The 16,190-nt window shown below is 45.0% G+C and overlaps 1 protein-coding gene across 2 annotated transcripts in view; it reads left to right on the forward strand.

Moving 5' to 3' along the window:
- Window positions 1-16,190, forward strand: part of ptch2 (patched 2) — a 142,605-nt gene that overhangs the window by 118,540 nt on the left and 7,875 nt on the right. For both annotated transcript variants that reach the window (XM_072510730.1, XM_072510731.1), the window contains 3 exons: window positions 1,461-1,598; window positions 3,038-3,180; window positions 13,114-13,213. In XM_072510730.1, coding sequence (XP_072366831.1) covers window positions 1,461-1,598; window positions 3,038-3,180; window positions 13,114-13,213 — 381 coding nt within the window. The remainder of the gene's footprint in view (window positions 1-1,460; window positions 1,599-3,037; window positions 3,181-13,113; window positions 13,214-16,190) is intronic.

Below are 16,190 nucleotides of genomic sequence, written 5' to 3' on the forward strand. Positions count from 1 at the left end.
GTTACAGTACTGATAATGTCCTTTATAACAGTGAAATGCTGGAAGTTCTTCCATGTATAGTAATCCTATTCAATTTCATTCTGAAGGAATTTAAAGTTATCTATGCTTCCTTTTGCACGAGTCAAACAACAGGGTGTGCATGACAAAACCTGCCTTGTGCTGACTTCAAAGCAAGAATCTTATCATAACTTAGGTACTGGGAAGCTAAAAAAAGTGAAGACCAAACTTATTTTCATACAACCATGCACAAAACCTTGGCTGTTCACTGCAGTTAAATGTGCAAGACTTGAGTGGGTGCTGTTTGTGTGGAATAAAAAATGGAAACAAAAGGTTTACTTGTCCCCACTTTTAAAGGTGGTAGACATTCCCTGTAAACATTTATTCACGGGAGGCCCCTGTAACCCGATACCTAACAGATGATAATGGCAGCAAGGTTCAGAGGGAATGCTTTTGCTTGCTGCTAACCTCATCTTCTCCACGTCTGGGCTAGAGGGGACTGGAGGAATTTACATTTGAATAGCTCGCAGCAGAAGATAAAAGCACCACAATATAAACAAACCCCTTCCTTGCTCCAGCATTTTCTTGCAAAAGGGCAACACCTTTCTACTTTCCCCTTTTGAAGTTAACCCTTAAAGTAAATCCTCAAAAACATTTAAGAGAATTATTTTTTTCCTGATTCTATCAGTGAGTATCTTAGCTGTTTCAAACATTCAAAATCTTGAAATGTTAAAAACCATAAATGACAACCTTCCTCCACTTTTGCTATGAACCGTCCACTGGATAATTCAATCCTTGGCATAATTAATGGGATAATCCATTTAAAGCAAAAGGAGTAACATGTTTCTGTCAAATTATACTGCCACCTGCATTTGTGAAAAAATCTGAATGCACCTTGATTGCATATCTGTTATAACATGCAATCTACAGATAACCATTAATGAACATTGTCCTTAGACGCCATACTCTTTTTCAACTGATTTTCTATATGGTTAAATGCAGGGATAGTGGAAAGAGGGCTACGTAGTTTGGCAACCTCCATATCAGCCAGCCAAGGCAAGATATTTGCCTCACCTGATATGATTTTTAAAACAAAGCTCACCACTTTCGCCACCAGTTTAATTCTTGTGTGCCAGTGTGCGACCCTTTGTGTTTGGGATGGCTGTTCCACTGATTAGTTCCTCAACTTAAACAAACTGCAATTTTCATTCTTTATAGCACACACCAGCATTTCTTCTCCTATTTTTGTATTTTGAATCCTTGTTTTTCATGGAAATTGTGATTAAATGGAATAAATTAGCATTGCCATTTCACTACCCCACCATACCTACATATGGTAAAATAAGGTACCTTACCCCAGTGAAACTAAGCAGTGTAGATGCACTTCTTGCCATCCAGGCCCAAGCCATTAAGAACTCTTCTGTGCAAGTCTAAGATTTCCACCTTCTCTTGTTTACCTGTAGGTGTTTATTCTGGCCATGATGACAGTGGAGCTCTTTGGAATTATGGGACTCATGGGCATCAAACTGAGTGCAATCCCTGTAGTGATCCTGATCGCATCTGTTGGAATTGGAGTGGAATTCACTGTCCATGTAGCTCTGGTAAGTAGGTCATTGCAATCTTGTATATGCCCCCCAAGAAGAACAACTGCAGCCCATCCCAATGCAATGGCCGTTGCCTACAGCCAGGTCTTGATCTAAAGCTTTATGTCTCTCTTTCTCTCTCGTTTCTCCTTATCTCTACATTGCTCTTATTCAAGACTCTTGTGCATTAATTACCCTCTTTACCTGATCATTGGTGACCAAGCCTTCTGCTATCGTGGCTATAAACTTCTGGAACTTCTTCCCTGAGTCCCTTGGCATCTCCACTTCCTTCTCCTCCTTAAAACCTATCTCATTGACAAAACTTTTGATCATCCCTCCTAATACATTCTTCGTTCACTCAATGTTAATGTTTGTCTGGCATTGCTCCTGTGAAGCTCCTTGGAAAAATGTTCTACTTTTAAAGCACCAATTAAAATCGAGTTGGTGACGCTGATAAATATGTAAATTTAGAGTGCAGAATAATTTAGCTGCAGAATAGCTGTGGGTGTTTCTTTAACACATGGACTACAGCGGCTCAGGAAGGCAGCAAATCCCTTCCCCCCCCCCCCCCCCCCCCCATCCCCTTTTCCAGGCAATTAGCCTTGGGCAATAAATGTTGGCCTAGCCAATGATGCCCACATCCCACAAACACATTTTAAAAAATTAATAATTATGTCCACTGTAGATGCAACAATCTAAAAGTAAATTGTTTTTCTTTTTGTAGCAAAGAGAGATATAACCATCTGGGATATTTTGCAGATTTGTTTAAGTTAATGATTAATCTTGTTAATTTTTAAACGGTTTGAATTATATGATTCTATGATGGCGCCTCATTTTTTTCTTTGTTCTTTCACGGGTTGTGGGCGTTGCTGGCAAGTCCAGCGATTGTTGTCTGTCCTTGAGTGCTCTTGAGCCGGGCGGGATGGTGGCGCAGTGGTTAGCACTGCTGCCTCACGACGCTGAGGACCCGGGTTCAATCCTGGCCCTGGGTCACTGTCCGTGTGGCGTTTGCACAAAGGTGTGCAGGGTAGGTGGATTGGCCACGCTAAATTGCCCCTTAATTGGATTTTTTTAAAATATTGCTCTTGAGGCTATTGTAGTATAGATGGTAAAGTATAGTAAAGATAGTAAACTAAACATTGCTGTGGGTCTGGAGTCACAAGTAGGCCATACCAGGCAAAGATGGCAGATTTCCTTCCCTTAGGAACATGTGTGAATGAGGTGGGTAAGTTTCATGATCACAGCTACAAAGAGCAATTTTATATTACATATTTATCAATTGAATTTAAATTCCACCAGCTGCTGTGATTTGAACCCAGCATTTGCTGCGCCTCTGGGTTACTAGCCCAGTGACATTACCACTATGCCATCATCTACTTCTGAGTGTTTAAGTGCATTTTTTCATGTTTGTACAATGTGGCCATTGATGTAAATATGTATTACTTATTACACTGTAGGGTTTCCTGACTGCCATTGGGAATAGGAATTTGCGTTCAGCTGTGGCACTGGAACACATGTTTACACCAGTAATAGACGGGGCAATCTCCACACTACTCGGGGTCCTGATGTTGGCTGGTTCTGAGTTTGACTTCATCGTTAGGTAAGTTTTTGAACAGGGTCCCAGGAGGGACAAGCTTTTCTGTAAGATTTCTCGCTTCCATTATCCACCACAAATAAGACAGATGGAAGAACTATTTTAAAAGATTTTTCTCAATTCCATTTTTATTGTGTTTCCCCTGAACCGTATATTTTTAAATACTGTTCCCCAAACAAGGAGGTATGCAAATAGTGTCAAGTCTAACCAACTCACCAACTGCGAGGGTGTGGCAATTTTAAACCAACTTACCTGGATGAAAGCCAGCACAATTGGGTGCAATGCCACATTCACACACACCTCATCGACTTTAATGGAGTGTAAAATTGGGAAGAATGTAAAACCAGTGACACCCCTAATCCCATCAATTTCTTGACTGGTGGGTTAGGTTAAAATAGCCGATTCTGACTTTTATCAAGCTTCTATCAATGCACCTTTATAATAATGTAATCTTTATTTTTGTCACAAGTAGGCTTACATTAACACTGCAATGAAGTTACTGTGAAAACCATTCATTGGAAACTAGACAGTTATGTTGATTTTCCCTCTGAGATTCACCGGGCAGGATTTAATGGTACAACCCCCTCACCCGCAGCAGCGAACTTGGAGGTGGAGCAAAGCATTTAATCAGGTGGGAGGGTGTGGGGTAGGGACCCCACCGCCTTCCCACCTCCGTTTGATTAAGTCAGTGCAAAACACATGGGGCTCCGTTCAGTCTCTCATTTCTACTGATGAATCTCAATGTGGATACTGAACATTTAGGAAGGTAAATCTTTTACTGATTTGCAAGTGCAATAGGGCGATGTGAAATCAGGCACTACTCCTTTCATGTGTAGATTGACTGGCTGAGCAAAATGATGCAATCACTGAAATATGCCTTATCCCCAAATTGATACAGGTTCAAACCACTGGAGCATCTCAAACTAATGCAGCACTGCAATCTAACACAGCAATGCAATTATCGTTTCAGGGTTGAATATTCCTTGAATGTCAACAGTTATAAACTGTATTCTTTTAATAATGCTAAAGATTGAACAAATTTCTGCAATAGAGTTGCTGAGGTGCTGAAGCTGCCTCTGGTGGCTATAGCAGATTTGATATCCATATGTGATAGTGATTTAAGTATTTTCATCACTCCCTGTAAGGGTGATACTCAGCTGTCATTCCTGTTCATTTGATTGATGTAACCTATGACACTGAGTAGATATCCAGTCCAAAAGTGCTCCCAGAGCAGAAGCCAGGCTGAAAAGTCTTCCGGAGAGGGCTGGGATTAATGTTCTCAGGCTTCAATCCATTGCTTTGAGTGAGGTGGAACTGCTGAGGCTTTGAATGTTCTGGAAATTTTAAAAGCCAATCATGAAATAAATTTTAAGCTCACTTTTGTTTCTCCCTGTCCCCTCTGTTTAAGCTTCCCTTCCTCCTCGAACCATGCACACAGGTTGAACTGTCAGTCATTTGTCAGCTCAGCCTCAGTGACGACATGATGCTGAGGGGCCAAGTTCCTTGGGACACTTCTATAACTCTTGCAGAACCCAAAAGGAATCGACGGACACCCAGAATTTCTGAGCAGAATTTCACCATCCACTAAAGGACATATATTATCTGAGGACAGAGACTGGATGGGGATTCCCTTTACTGGGAACCTTTGCTCCATTGGCTCAGATGGGACCCAACGTATACATTATATTTTTATATAAGGCCAGTACACCGAGACGGGAGAAGTCTGAAACCAGATGAAATTTGTCACTTTCGAAATCCAGTCCCAAGCTTTAACGGCATCCGGCTGTCACAGATGTCTACTTTAAAGGTCAAAACTATTCCATTTGCCTTGCCAAAGAGAGATGTCAATTAAGATTTTAGGATATTGAGCAATAGCAAAACAAAATAAATATAATTTGATTGTCATCTCTTCCTGCATCCATTTTTTAAAATGCAGCGTGAGTCAGTCACAGCATGTTTAGTGAAGGAAAGACTTGGAATTATATGCTGCCCTTCGTGACCTTCACAGCCAATGAAATGCTTTTGAAATGTTATAATGTGAAAAATGAGGTTGACACGGTGGCGCAGTGGTTAGCCCTGCTGTCTCATGGCGCTGAGGACCCAGGTTCGATCCCGGCCCTGGGTCACTGCCCGAGTGGAGTTTGCACATTCTCACCGTGTTTGGGTGGGTTTCACCCCCACAACCCAAAGATGTGCAGGTTAGGTGGGTTGGCCACACCAAATTGCCCCTTAATTGGACGAATAAATAATGTAGGAAATGCAGCAACCAATTTGCAGACTGCAAGCTTCTGCAAACAGTGATGAAATAATTTTTTTTGGGTGTCGCTGAAGGGGTAACTCCCCAGCTCCTCCATGAATTAATGCCTCAGGGCCTGTAACGTAGGAGGGCAGTCGGTGCATAGGTTCAGCATCTTTTCCAACTGATAGCTCTTCCCACAGCACCACGCACCATCAATCCACCTGAGGAGTGCCAGCCTAGGTGGGTTAGGCATATGTCTCTGAAGGGGGACATGAACGTAAAACTTTTTGACATGTAAGAAAACGTGGTATCACCGAATTCTGACTAACGCACCTTGGATCCATAAATTGCAATATAAAGAAAAACACGAGAACTACAGGTTCTGCAGAATAACGAAGCCCATTAGTTCAGTAAAAACACATTTTACCCATAAACAGTGCAAGTAAATCAGTTGGATGATCGCAAAATAAATGTTAAGACCAAATAAAATCCTGTGCCTATTTTGGCTATTTTGTAGAGGAGAAAGAGGAGGTTTCAATTCCTGATGAGGCTCAAATGGCAGAATGAAAACCAGGATGTGATTCAACACACAGGTGTGACACTGGCAGAGGAGTGGGGGCGGGGCTGCCTGGCTATGTCCCATTGATCAGCAAAGCCCCTTACATAGGTGGCAGAGATGAGGAGGACCCTAAAAGTGAAAAATTCACAGAAAATAAGGGGGGAAAAATTTGCACCATGTTTCATTTAGAAATGATGAGAAACAGGAAATCTATTTCGGAAGTCCAAACTGTCATGTTTCATTTAAACATTGAACTAAATGAACCACAAGGTACACTTTCAGTCAGGGAGGTCTTGTTTAGAGAGCCAGTCAGATAGCGTGGGTTAGTGTAAAGAGGTTGTTGTAAATATTTCTTTTTTGGTGCCTGCACCATAAACAGCTGAACAAACTCTGCATTTTTCAGCAAGCCTTCCTCAGAATGGAAAAGATTACAGAAAGCATAAACAACGAGATTCTGACATGCTGCCGACATGGAGGTCCTGCACAACAATCCAACCGATTGATTTTCAGACTGTTGGCTCAAGTAAAATAAATAGAAGATGGTTACTTGTCTGATTGCAGTAACAGGAGGGCCCCTCTTGTTGTTATAAAGGGCAAAAAAAGGGGTGGCAATCAAGGCCTCAATTTTGTTTCTTAGTGTGGGGGTGGGGTTGCCAGCTAACATGGTCATTTACCACAGTTACACGCCTGAGCCAACTTTTGTTAACCCCACAGTGCCCGGAAGGGGAAACACACTGGATTGAACATTGTAGACAAGGTGACTCTGGGTGTTACAGCTCACTAAACTAACTGAGCCTTAGAGTCCTCGGGAGAGATTTGCACCTTGCGACTCGTCTCCACCCAGTGACTTGGCCAAAACCATGGGGAGTGCACAGGGGTAGGAGAGCAGGCTAGGGCAAAGCATTTACTTTGTCATGTTATTAGCGTCGATAGAAACGGCAGCACAGTGGCACAAGGGTTAGTACTGCTGCATTATGGCGGCAAGGACTTGGGTTCGATCACGGCCTGAATCACTGGCCATGTGGAGTTTGCACATTCTCTCTGTGTCTGTGGGGGACTCACCCCCATAACCCAAAGACATGCAGTGTAGATGTTAATTGGCCACGCTAAATTGCCCCTTAATTGGAATTTAAAAAAAAACTAATGTCGATAGAAGACAAGCACTGAAGCGACAATCATTGCAAAACAAATAGCAATGTGGAGAATTCAGTCTAGTAAATGTTTGGCAGTAAGTGAGGGAGACAGTAAAATGAGAGGGAGTTGTGTTTAGGCCATAAGATAGAGTGACTTGAGTATGGCCTTTCAGCAATATCGCCAGAAATCCTCTGCTAAATGATTTATCAGCAGGTTTAGAAGCCAGGACCACAACTATTTTTTTACACAGGCTGAGAAGACAATTGGTACACAGAAAGGACATGCGGATTGGGTTCATTCTGCTGTGAACAATGCTTTTCCTCAAATTAACTGTAGAAATGTGTCAACCCTTGTCAGCAAAATTATAGTTGACGTAATGTTTTTAGAAGAGTATTATCTGCTCTTACCACTGGCCTTTACCCACAAGCTCCCTCATCAGATGCCTGGGCCCCTTTAACAAGTGGTAAGGCAAGGTTTCATCACCAATCCCTCCCATTCCCCCCAAACCAAGCCACAGTGGAAACTCATAAGCCAAAAAAAAAGTTGTTTGCAATGAGGCGAGGAGACAGATCCTGAGGCTCCATAAGAGTTGCGTGCCATTCCTGTGAATTCCAAGCAATGCATTTTGTTGCTTATCTTACTGTTACATAAACACTTGGCCTTCCTCTGCACACATGGGGCTCAAAGGCTTTAAAGCAGAAAAGACTAGTAGAAAGGTTACTGCTGTTCCACAGCTGTGCTTGAATTTCAAGTTTGCAGCAATTCCTGTGCTTTAAGAATAAGTTAGGCTACTGTGCATTTTTAACGATGAACACAATAAAGGTGTATTGAGGATAGATCAATATTAAACCAAACAACAAAAAGGGAGGATGTAAAATTCTCCATTGGCTTCATCTGTCTTTTGGATATTAAACCAAGGCAGTGGCTGCAGGTTGCACTTCACAGGTAGATGGAAGCTCTCTATTAGTGCATTTTGAAGGAAAGCAAGAAAGCTCTCTTGGCCAATATTGATCCCTCAACCAGCACACAGACAAAGGAATTCAGTCATTAATTCATTGATGTTTCTGGGAGCTTAATGAACCCAAATTACACGCTGTGTTTCATTATATTACCTCGCACAACCTTACATCATGGAAGGTGCCATATAATTGCAAAGTTGTTCTTTTTAAAAAAAAATATATAGTCAATCTTGGACTTGAAAAGAGAGGTGGAGAGGTTTGGGGATGGAATTGCAAGGGTGGCACGGTGGCACAGTGGTTAGCTCTGCTGCCTCATAGCGTTGAGGGCCCAGGTACGATCCCGGCCCCTGGTCACTGTCCATGTGGAGTTTGCACATTCTCACCCCCACAAACCCAAAGATGTGCAAGGTCCGTGGATTGACCACGCTAAATTGCCCCTTAATGTGAAAAAAAATGAATTGGGTACTCTAAATTGATTTTTTAAAACGGAATTGCAGAGTTTTGGGCCTAGGTAACCGGCAGCCACCAGTTCAAATCGGGGATGCTTAAGCGACCAGAATTGGAGAAATGCAGAAATCTCAAGAGTAGTAAGGCTGTCGGAGACCAGAGATTGGGAGGGGTGGGAAGCTATGGCGGTATTTGAAAACAAAAATGCAGATTTTAAAAATCGAGGCATTGCTCAATTCGTAGCCAAAGTATGCCAGCGAGCAACAGGGTGACGAATGAACAGAACTTGGTATGTGGTAGGACATAGACTGAAAACTTTCAAATGGCCTCAGGTTTACAGGGGGTAGAATGTAGGAGGCCGGCCAGGAGTCTGTTTGAGTAGGTAGTATAGTGGTAACAGAGATGTGGGGTGAGATTCTCCGCTGCTCGACGGCGATATTGTAATTGGTGATTGGGCGGAGAATCCCAATCGGGGGGGGGGGGGCGGTTTTGACGCCGGTTTTCAAGGCTCCGCCCCCTCCGAAATGGCGTTGAAACGGTGTTGCCGGGTCATCGGAAGGCCCTCCTGTGATGTTCCGTTCGCAATGGGCCGAATTCCCGACTGCGTGGTTGACGTGTGGTCTGAATGGTCGGGAACCCGGCGTGGCGGCTGCGAACTGTGTCCAGTTCCGTCACACTCAGCTGGGAGCCGTGTCGCTGGTCGGGGAGGGCTTCCGCGAGGGCTGAGGGGACTGGTGAGGGGTGGCCTGTGGGGTTGTATTTGGCGGGTTGCGTCCGCGTACGGCTGGTGCCACATTGTATGGTGCGACCGCTGCAGGTTGGCGCGGCCACGGGCCTGGCCATTCTCCGGCCTTTTTTGTCATGGGAGCCTAAAGTTTCACACGGTGCCGCTGCTAGCCCCTCACCGGTCCTGGAATCGGTGAGGGTTCGGTGCCGATTTTGGCATCGTACAATGTCCTCGCGTTCTCCGTTTCAGCCGGCACTTAGCCGCTGAAATGGAGAATCCAGCCCATGGTTAAGGGTTTCAGCAGCAGATGAGTAGAAGCAAAGGCGAAGCCGCGTGTTGTTACAGAACTGGAAACGGGCCATCTTAGTGATGGCTTGAATACATGGTCGAAGCTCATCTCCGAGTCAAATATGACACCAAGCTCATTCTTGCATCATTTAAAAGGGTCTCAACTGAGGATCCCTCTAAAGGAATAGTAGTAAATCTTGGGTTCCGTGTGTGAGGAGGAAGATATATGATAAGGAAGAGACTGAAGTTTTCTTGAACATAGAACTGAGTCTCTCTCCTTCTCTCACACGCACGCATGTACTCACACAGTGCAGGAAGTACCAGGACTGTAATGATAGATGAGCCTGCCACTGGGAATAGAGCTAAGCCTTCTGCTGAGGAATTTCACTTGAAATTGAGCCAAATGTCTTAATCCTTCTAAGTACAGTGAGGAGTTTCTGTGGAGGTCCTTTGCTCTGTAATTAATGAATGCCTCCAGACTAACAGGCCTGAAACGGGAAATTGGCCATAATTATTCACAACCTTTACCAATTTACTTACACAGCGGGAGATGTAGCTCACAGCTGACCTTGGGATATGCCACCTAGTTTCACAATATACAGATATAAGATGTGCGATTGCAGCACATTCAAAGGAAGGGGAGGGGGGGGATGCTTGTGGTGAATTAGAGAAGGGAATTAGAGGTGGTAACAACCTCATATAGTTAAAATCATATTTCCATATTCCGAGGAGCTGATCTTCCATTCAGACAGGGTGGATGGAGTTGAGCAGTTTCATTTCTTTCCTATTTTCCCATGAACCACCCAAGTCGTGGTGGCAGCTTAATTTTCCGTTTAAACACAAAACAGTTTCTCACAAGAGATTTAGCTGTTTCCTTGCTTCCCCTTGCCCACTCAGCTAGGGCTAAATCCATTCTGCTGAGTTAGAACTAACCCCATTCCGCTCAGAGTTAACCCCATTCCACTCAGAGTTAACCCCATTCCGCTCAGAGTTAATCCCATTCCGCTCAGAGTTAATCCCATTCCGCTCAGAGTTAACCCCATTCCGCTCAGAGTTAACCCCATTCCGCTCAGAGTTAACCCCATTCCACTCAGAGTTAACCCCATTCCACTCAGAGTTCACCCAATTCCACTCAGAGTTAACCCCATTCCGCTCAGAGTTACCCCATTCCACTCCGAGTTAACCCCATTCCACTCAGCGTTAACCCCATTCCGCTCAGAGTTAACCCAATTCCACTCAGAGTTAACCCCATTCCGCTCAGAGTTAGCCCCATTCCGCTCAGAGTTAACCCCATTCCACTCAGAGTTAACCCCATTCCGCTCAGAGTTAACCCCATTCCACTCAGAGTTAACCCTATTCCAGTCAGAGTAAACCCCATTCCACTCAGAGTTAACCCCATTCCACTCAGAGGTAACCCTATTCCAGTCAGAGTTAACCCCATTCCACTCCGAGTTAACCCCATTCCACTCAGAGTTAACCCCATTCCGCTCAGAGTTAACCCCATTCCGTTCAGAGTTAACCCCATTCCGCTAAGAGTTAACCCCATTCCGCTCAGAGTTAACCCCATTCCGCTCAGTTAATCCCATTCCGCTCAGAGTCAACCCCATTCCGCTCAGAGTTAACCCCATTCCGCTCAGAGTCAACCCCATTCCGCTCAGAGTCAACCCCATTCCGCTCAGAGTTAACCCCATTCCACTCAAAGTTAACCCCATTCCGCTCAGAGTTAACCCCATTCCACTCAGAGTTAACCCTATTCCAGCCAGAGTTAACCCCGTTCCACTCAGAGTTAACCCCATTCCGCTCAGAGTTAACCCCATTCCACTCAGAGTTAACCCCATTCCACTCAGAGTTAACCCCATTCCGCTCAGAGTTAACCCCATTCCACTCAGAGTTAACCCCATTCCGTTCAGAGTTAACCCCATTCCACTCAGAGTTAACCCTATTCCAGTCAGAGTAAACCCCATTCCACTCAGAGTTAACCCCATTCCACTCAGAGGTAACCCTATTCCAGTCAGAGTTAACCCCATTCCACTCCGAGTTAACCCCATTCCACTCAGAGTTAACCCCATTCCGCTCAGTGTTAACCCCATTCCACTCAGAGTTAACCCCATTCCGCTCAGAGTTAACCCCATTCCAGTCAGAGTTAACCTCATTCCACTCAGAGTTAACCCCATTCCGCTCAGAGTTAACCCCATTCCGCTCAGAGTTACCTCCATTCCACTCAGAGTTAACCCCATTCCGCTCAGAGTTAACCTCATTCTGCTCAGAGTTAACCCCATTCCGCTCAGAGTTAACCCCATTCCGCTCAGAGTTAACTCCATTCCGCTCAGAGTTAACCCCATTCCACTCAGAGTTAACCCCATTCTGCTCAGAGTTACCCCATTCCACTCAGAGTTAACCCCATTCTGCTCAGAGTTAATCCCATTCCACTCAGAGTTAACCCCATTCCACTCAGTTAGAGTTAACTCCATTCTGCATAGTTCGAACTCACCCCCTTCCACTAAACCCAGGCGCGGTCTAACCAAATAAAAACAGAGCCCATTCTGGACGGGATTAGAGGGGTCCTTACCAGTGCTTGTAGTGCTGGAAATGCCACTCATTTCTTTGGGGCCTCCACAGGGATTGCCCCTTTGAGGCCGCACTCAGTTGCAATTCCTGCACTGAGGAGCTCTGCTCGCCACTGAATGGTGTTCCGATCTCCCAAACCCCTGTCATGACTTCTGGACCATCCCCAAAGCCCCAACTCCCCTGCTGGTGGACCCTCAAGCCCCCCCCCCCCCCCCCACACAGGCAGGGCACCCCAAGGTCCGTCACCCTGCACGAGCATAGTGCCACCTGTGCGCCTTCGCCCTGCCAGTCTGGCAGTGCCTCAGTATGCCAACTGCGTGCCAGACTGAGTACCCTGGCAGTGCCATGCTGGCACCCAGGTGGCACTGCCAGGGTGTCTGGCTGGAAGTGCTCTGGTGCCCGGGTGACATCACGAGTACCAGGGTACCACCCTGCCCAGATACCAACCACCCGGGGGCCTCTGACCGCTTGGGAGACCCCCACTAAGTGCCATTCCATGTGGTTCCCGTTTGTGGGGACCAGTGCTTAACGGCGCCCGGCTGTGGTCTCCTCGGCGTGACCGGTAGAGCCCGGGAGCCTGTTCGATCTGGCATCTGCAGAGTTAAGTGAGCTTTTTAATTTACTTAACTCTGCAAGTCTGTGTCCCGCCCATCTCGTTAGGTCTCGCAAGGCAAAATGACCATCAGGAATCCCAGAGGAGGCCTCTCCCAGGATCTACCGACCGCGTCCCGTATCGATTCCAGCAGGACACGGCCAGTAAATCGCACCCCCCCGCGCACTCCACTCAGTTAGAGCTAACCCCATTCCATTCCCCACACTAGCTTTGAACATCCATCTCTTTCGGTTTCCCTTATTTGATTCTACACTGACTAAATTCCTCATCACCTAACTTCCCTTACTGGCTTGGAATTACCGGGCTTGTGCCTGACCTGGTTGAGCATAAAGCATAATTTAAATAATTAAATTAAATTAAAACATGAGTGTTCTAACAATATAAATTCTTCTTCTCCCTTTGCAGGTATTTCTTTGCTGTTTTGACCATATTAACAGTTTTGGGCACCCTTAACGGCCTGGTCCTACTTCCGGTTTTACTGTCAGTCATTGGACCCCCAGCTGAGGTAAGCATAGCAATGTGTTAATTTATTGAACCTTCTCAGATCTATTAGCAGAATGAGCCACCCTTGAAACAAGTGCATGAACATGGGCAAAATTTACATTCGCCCACTGGTGGGTTTCCTCTGATGGCCTTCCCACCAGGCTCCCACCTGCCCCGACCTCTCCCCAATTTTATGGCGAGATAGATGAGGCCTAGGCCTGTCAGCTCCCCTTTGCCCCAGTTGAGGCCTTTTGGTGTCCAATTACTGACCACTTAAGGACAATATTCTGCTCAGTTTCAATTTTCAGGATGGTGAAATTAGTTCAGAGGTGGGAGGGAAACTTGGAAAGTTACCATGCTCAGGCCTCTGGTGGAAAGTGGGGTAGGGGCAGTAGGGTGTCTCCATCACCAGTCTGCTTTCAACATGGATGCCCATCCCTCCCACAAGTTCTGGCCCCTGCTGCTGCTCCCTCCTCCCTGACCAGTCCACCAACATTCCCAATCCTCCCTCTTCACACTCCCTTGGGCCTCTTCGCCCTGAGAGCCCTCTGGCCCTGAACCCCTGGGACTTAGACTTTGGGGGCTCCTTGTTGTCCAACTCCTGTCCACTACAACATTTGGTGCTGCTGGGATTGGAGATCTGCTGGCCAATCAGACTGTAGTCTAGCCAATCCCCCCGCACATTCTTTTGGGTTATGAGGGTGAGACCCACGCAGACACGGGGAGAATGTGCAAACTCCACACGGACAGTGACCAGGGGCCGGGATCGAATCCGGATCCTCAGCGCTGTAAGACAGCAGTGCTAACCACTGCGCTATCGTGCGGCCCCTTTGGATTAAGTTTTTGACGGTCCGTATTTGTCTTTCTCTTTCATGCCCCAATCCCCACTTTAGATGTTTGTGCAGCTTTCCGCACTGTACCGTAGCAACGCCTCACTTTGCAGTGGTTGCAGGAGGAGCAAAAGTAGAAGAAATGAAAATCGCTTATTGTCACAAGTAGGCTTCAAATGAAGTTACTGTGAAAAGATGTGTGTTCGGATCTGACTAATGTTCCAAACTAAATATGCAAGGCTCATTTTTCAGGGGGGCTTGGCTATTTCCATCTGCTCTTCATCGGCTCCAGGCTTAACCTAATCAGTGATAGCAGGTTTCATTTGGCTGGGTGCATAGAGTTAAACGCAGGAAGCTTGTTTTCCTAATGATTGAAGCACACACTCCCTGGATTAGGATATGTGCCTGAAAAGCTATCTCTCAATTAGGAATTGCTTGAAACCTCTTTTTGACAACTTACTGTCCCCTTACAAATAACACTACCTGACGTAACATACAGCTCTTCTATAATACTGCCCGATAGGCCCCAGCCCCTGGCTTAACATACATTCTTTATGGCTTCTTCTCCAATGGAACAACCATGTAAATAATGACATTTTCTGATGCTCCCTCACATCTAATGTATGCCATGTTCCTCACTGATTGTACTTTTCCTGACATAACATGGATAGTTTTTAGATTCTTCACTGACAGCTGCAGAATATTCTACTTGAATAATACACTCGGTACAAAGGTCTGATGATCCATTTTTCTAATGTTAGAAACATTCTGTACAACGCTATTAGGCACATTACAGCTTTCACCATAATATTTTAATAATACTCTGATATGTACAAGACTGATACAGCATACATACATTAGTACCTCACTGATCAAGAAACCTGAAACAAAATACTTGCTTCTTCACTCACTGTGTGAGTGAAAACCACAATATAGCACTTTGCACAATTTGATATATTTTACCCAACAAAGAACAAACCCAGATAAAACACACTTTCAATTGCACACAATTTGTACCTTTTCAAATGTTCTAGATTGGGTGGCACGTGGCGCAGTGGTTAGCACTGCAGCTTACAGGTTAGGTACTCTGAATTTATTTTTAAAATGGGGGGAAGAAATGTTCTAGATTGGCCACCTTGAACTCGCAGCAACACCTTTATCCCATGTTGTTGACTCTATTCAAAGTTTGCCTGAGTATTTCTCAAACAGCAAATAGTTTTTAGAAGCAAGTTTTCATTTGATTAACAAGATTTAGGCTCTTATGCATTGAGAACAGAGTTTTGTGTAACAAGAGCTTCACCCAGTAAAGGTAATTAATATAATTGGAAGCAGGCCCTTTTTATACGAGTTACAAATTCATGTTTGTTGCGAATCTGCTCCATAGGCACAGCAGTTGAGTAACTCTAGACTGCAATTTTAGTCTTGGGGTTCAGCAGACTCTCCCGGTTGTGACCTTACCTGAACCCCATAATTAGATTAAAACCTTGTAACCCATTCCTGGGTAACCATTACTTTATATGCAAACCATGTGAAACCTTTGTTGACATTCATACTCTAATCATTTCAGAGTATCTATTATTCTGCAAGTAATATAATGCCACAGTGATTATTTTGAATGTGCAATCATCGTGTTTGTTTGACTTTGTCACTGGGTAGTGGACTCTGCTTCCTTGAGTAAAGTCCGAACAAGGCGACTATGATCTTAGCAACACACAACTGCATGATGAACAGGGACAGAATGCTCGAGTTCTGATGCAATGTACCACTGCATTGGTGGAATGTAGGTGTAATCCCCAATACTGCTTAATTTTTCAATCTCAGCATGGTGACTGTGGAGCCTTGTGCCCAGAGTGCATTCACACAAGTTCATTAGCAGGAGGCTTGGGAGCAAGCTGTCCACATTATTTTGCCTGCCCTTGGTTTGTGGTGTTGGGACCAAATTTCTTCAAATTCCTTCTACTCTGCGACCATAAGGCAAAAGTTCAGCTGAAACCCAATCCACATACATTAATGGAGGTTTCCACCAAAGAAGCCTGTAGTACCTCATTGCCTCCCTCTAGCACCATCCCCCTAAACCACCTCTCGGGGGCTTGAGAAAAGCAGAGATAAAAATAGCGGAGGTGCATCTGAAACTATACATTAGTGAGTGATCAGACATGGAGGATAATT

This window comes from Scyliorhinus torazame, chromosome 7, assembly GCF_047496885.1.
Source record: "Scyliorhinus torazame isolate Kashiwa2021f chromosome 7, sScyTor2.1, whole genome shotgun sequence".
NCBI lineage: Eukaryota > Metazoa > Chordata > Chondrichthyes > Carcharhiniformes > Scyliorhinidae > Scyliorhinus > Scyliorhinus torazame.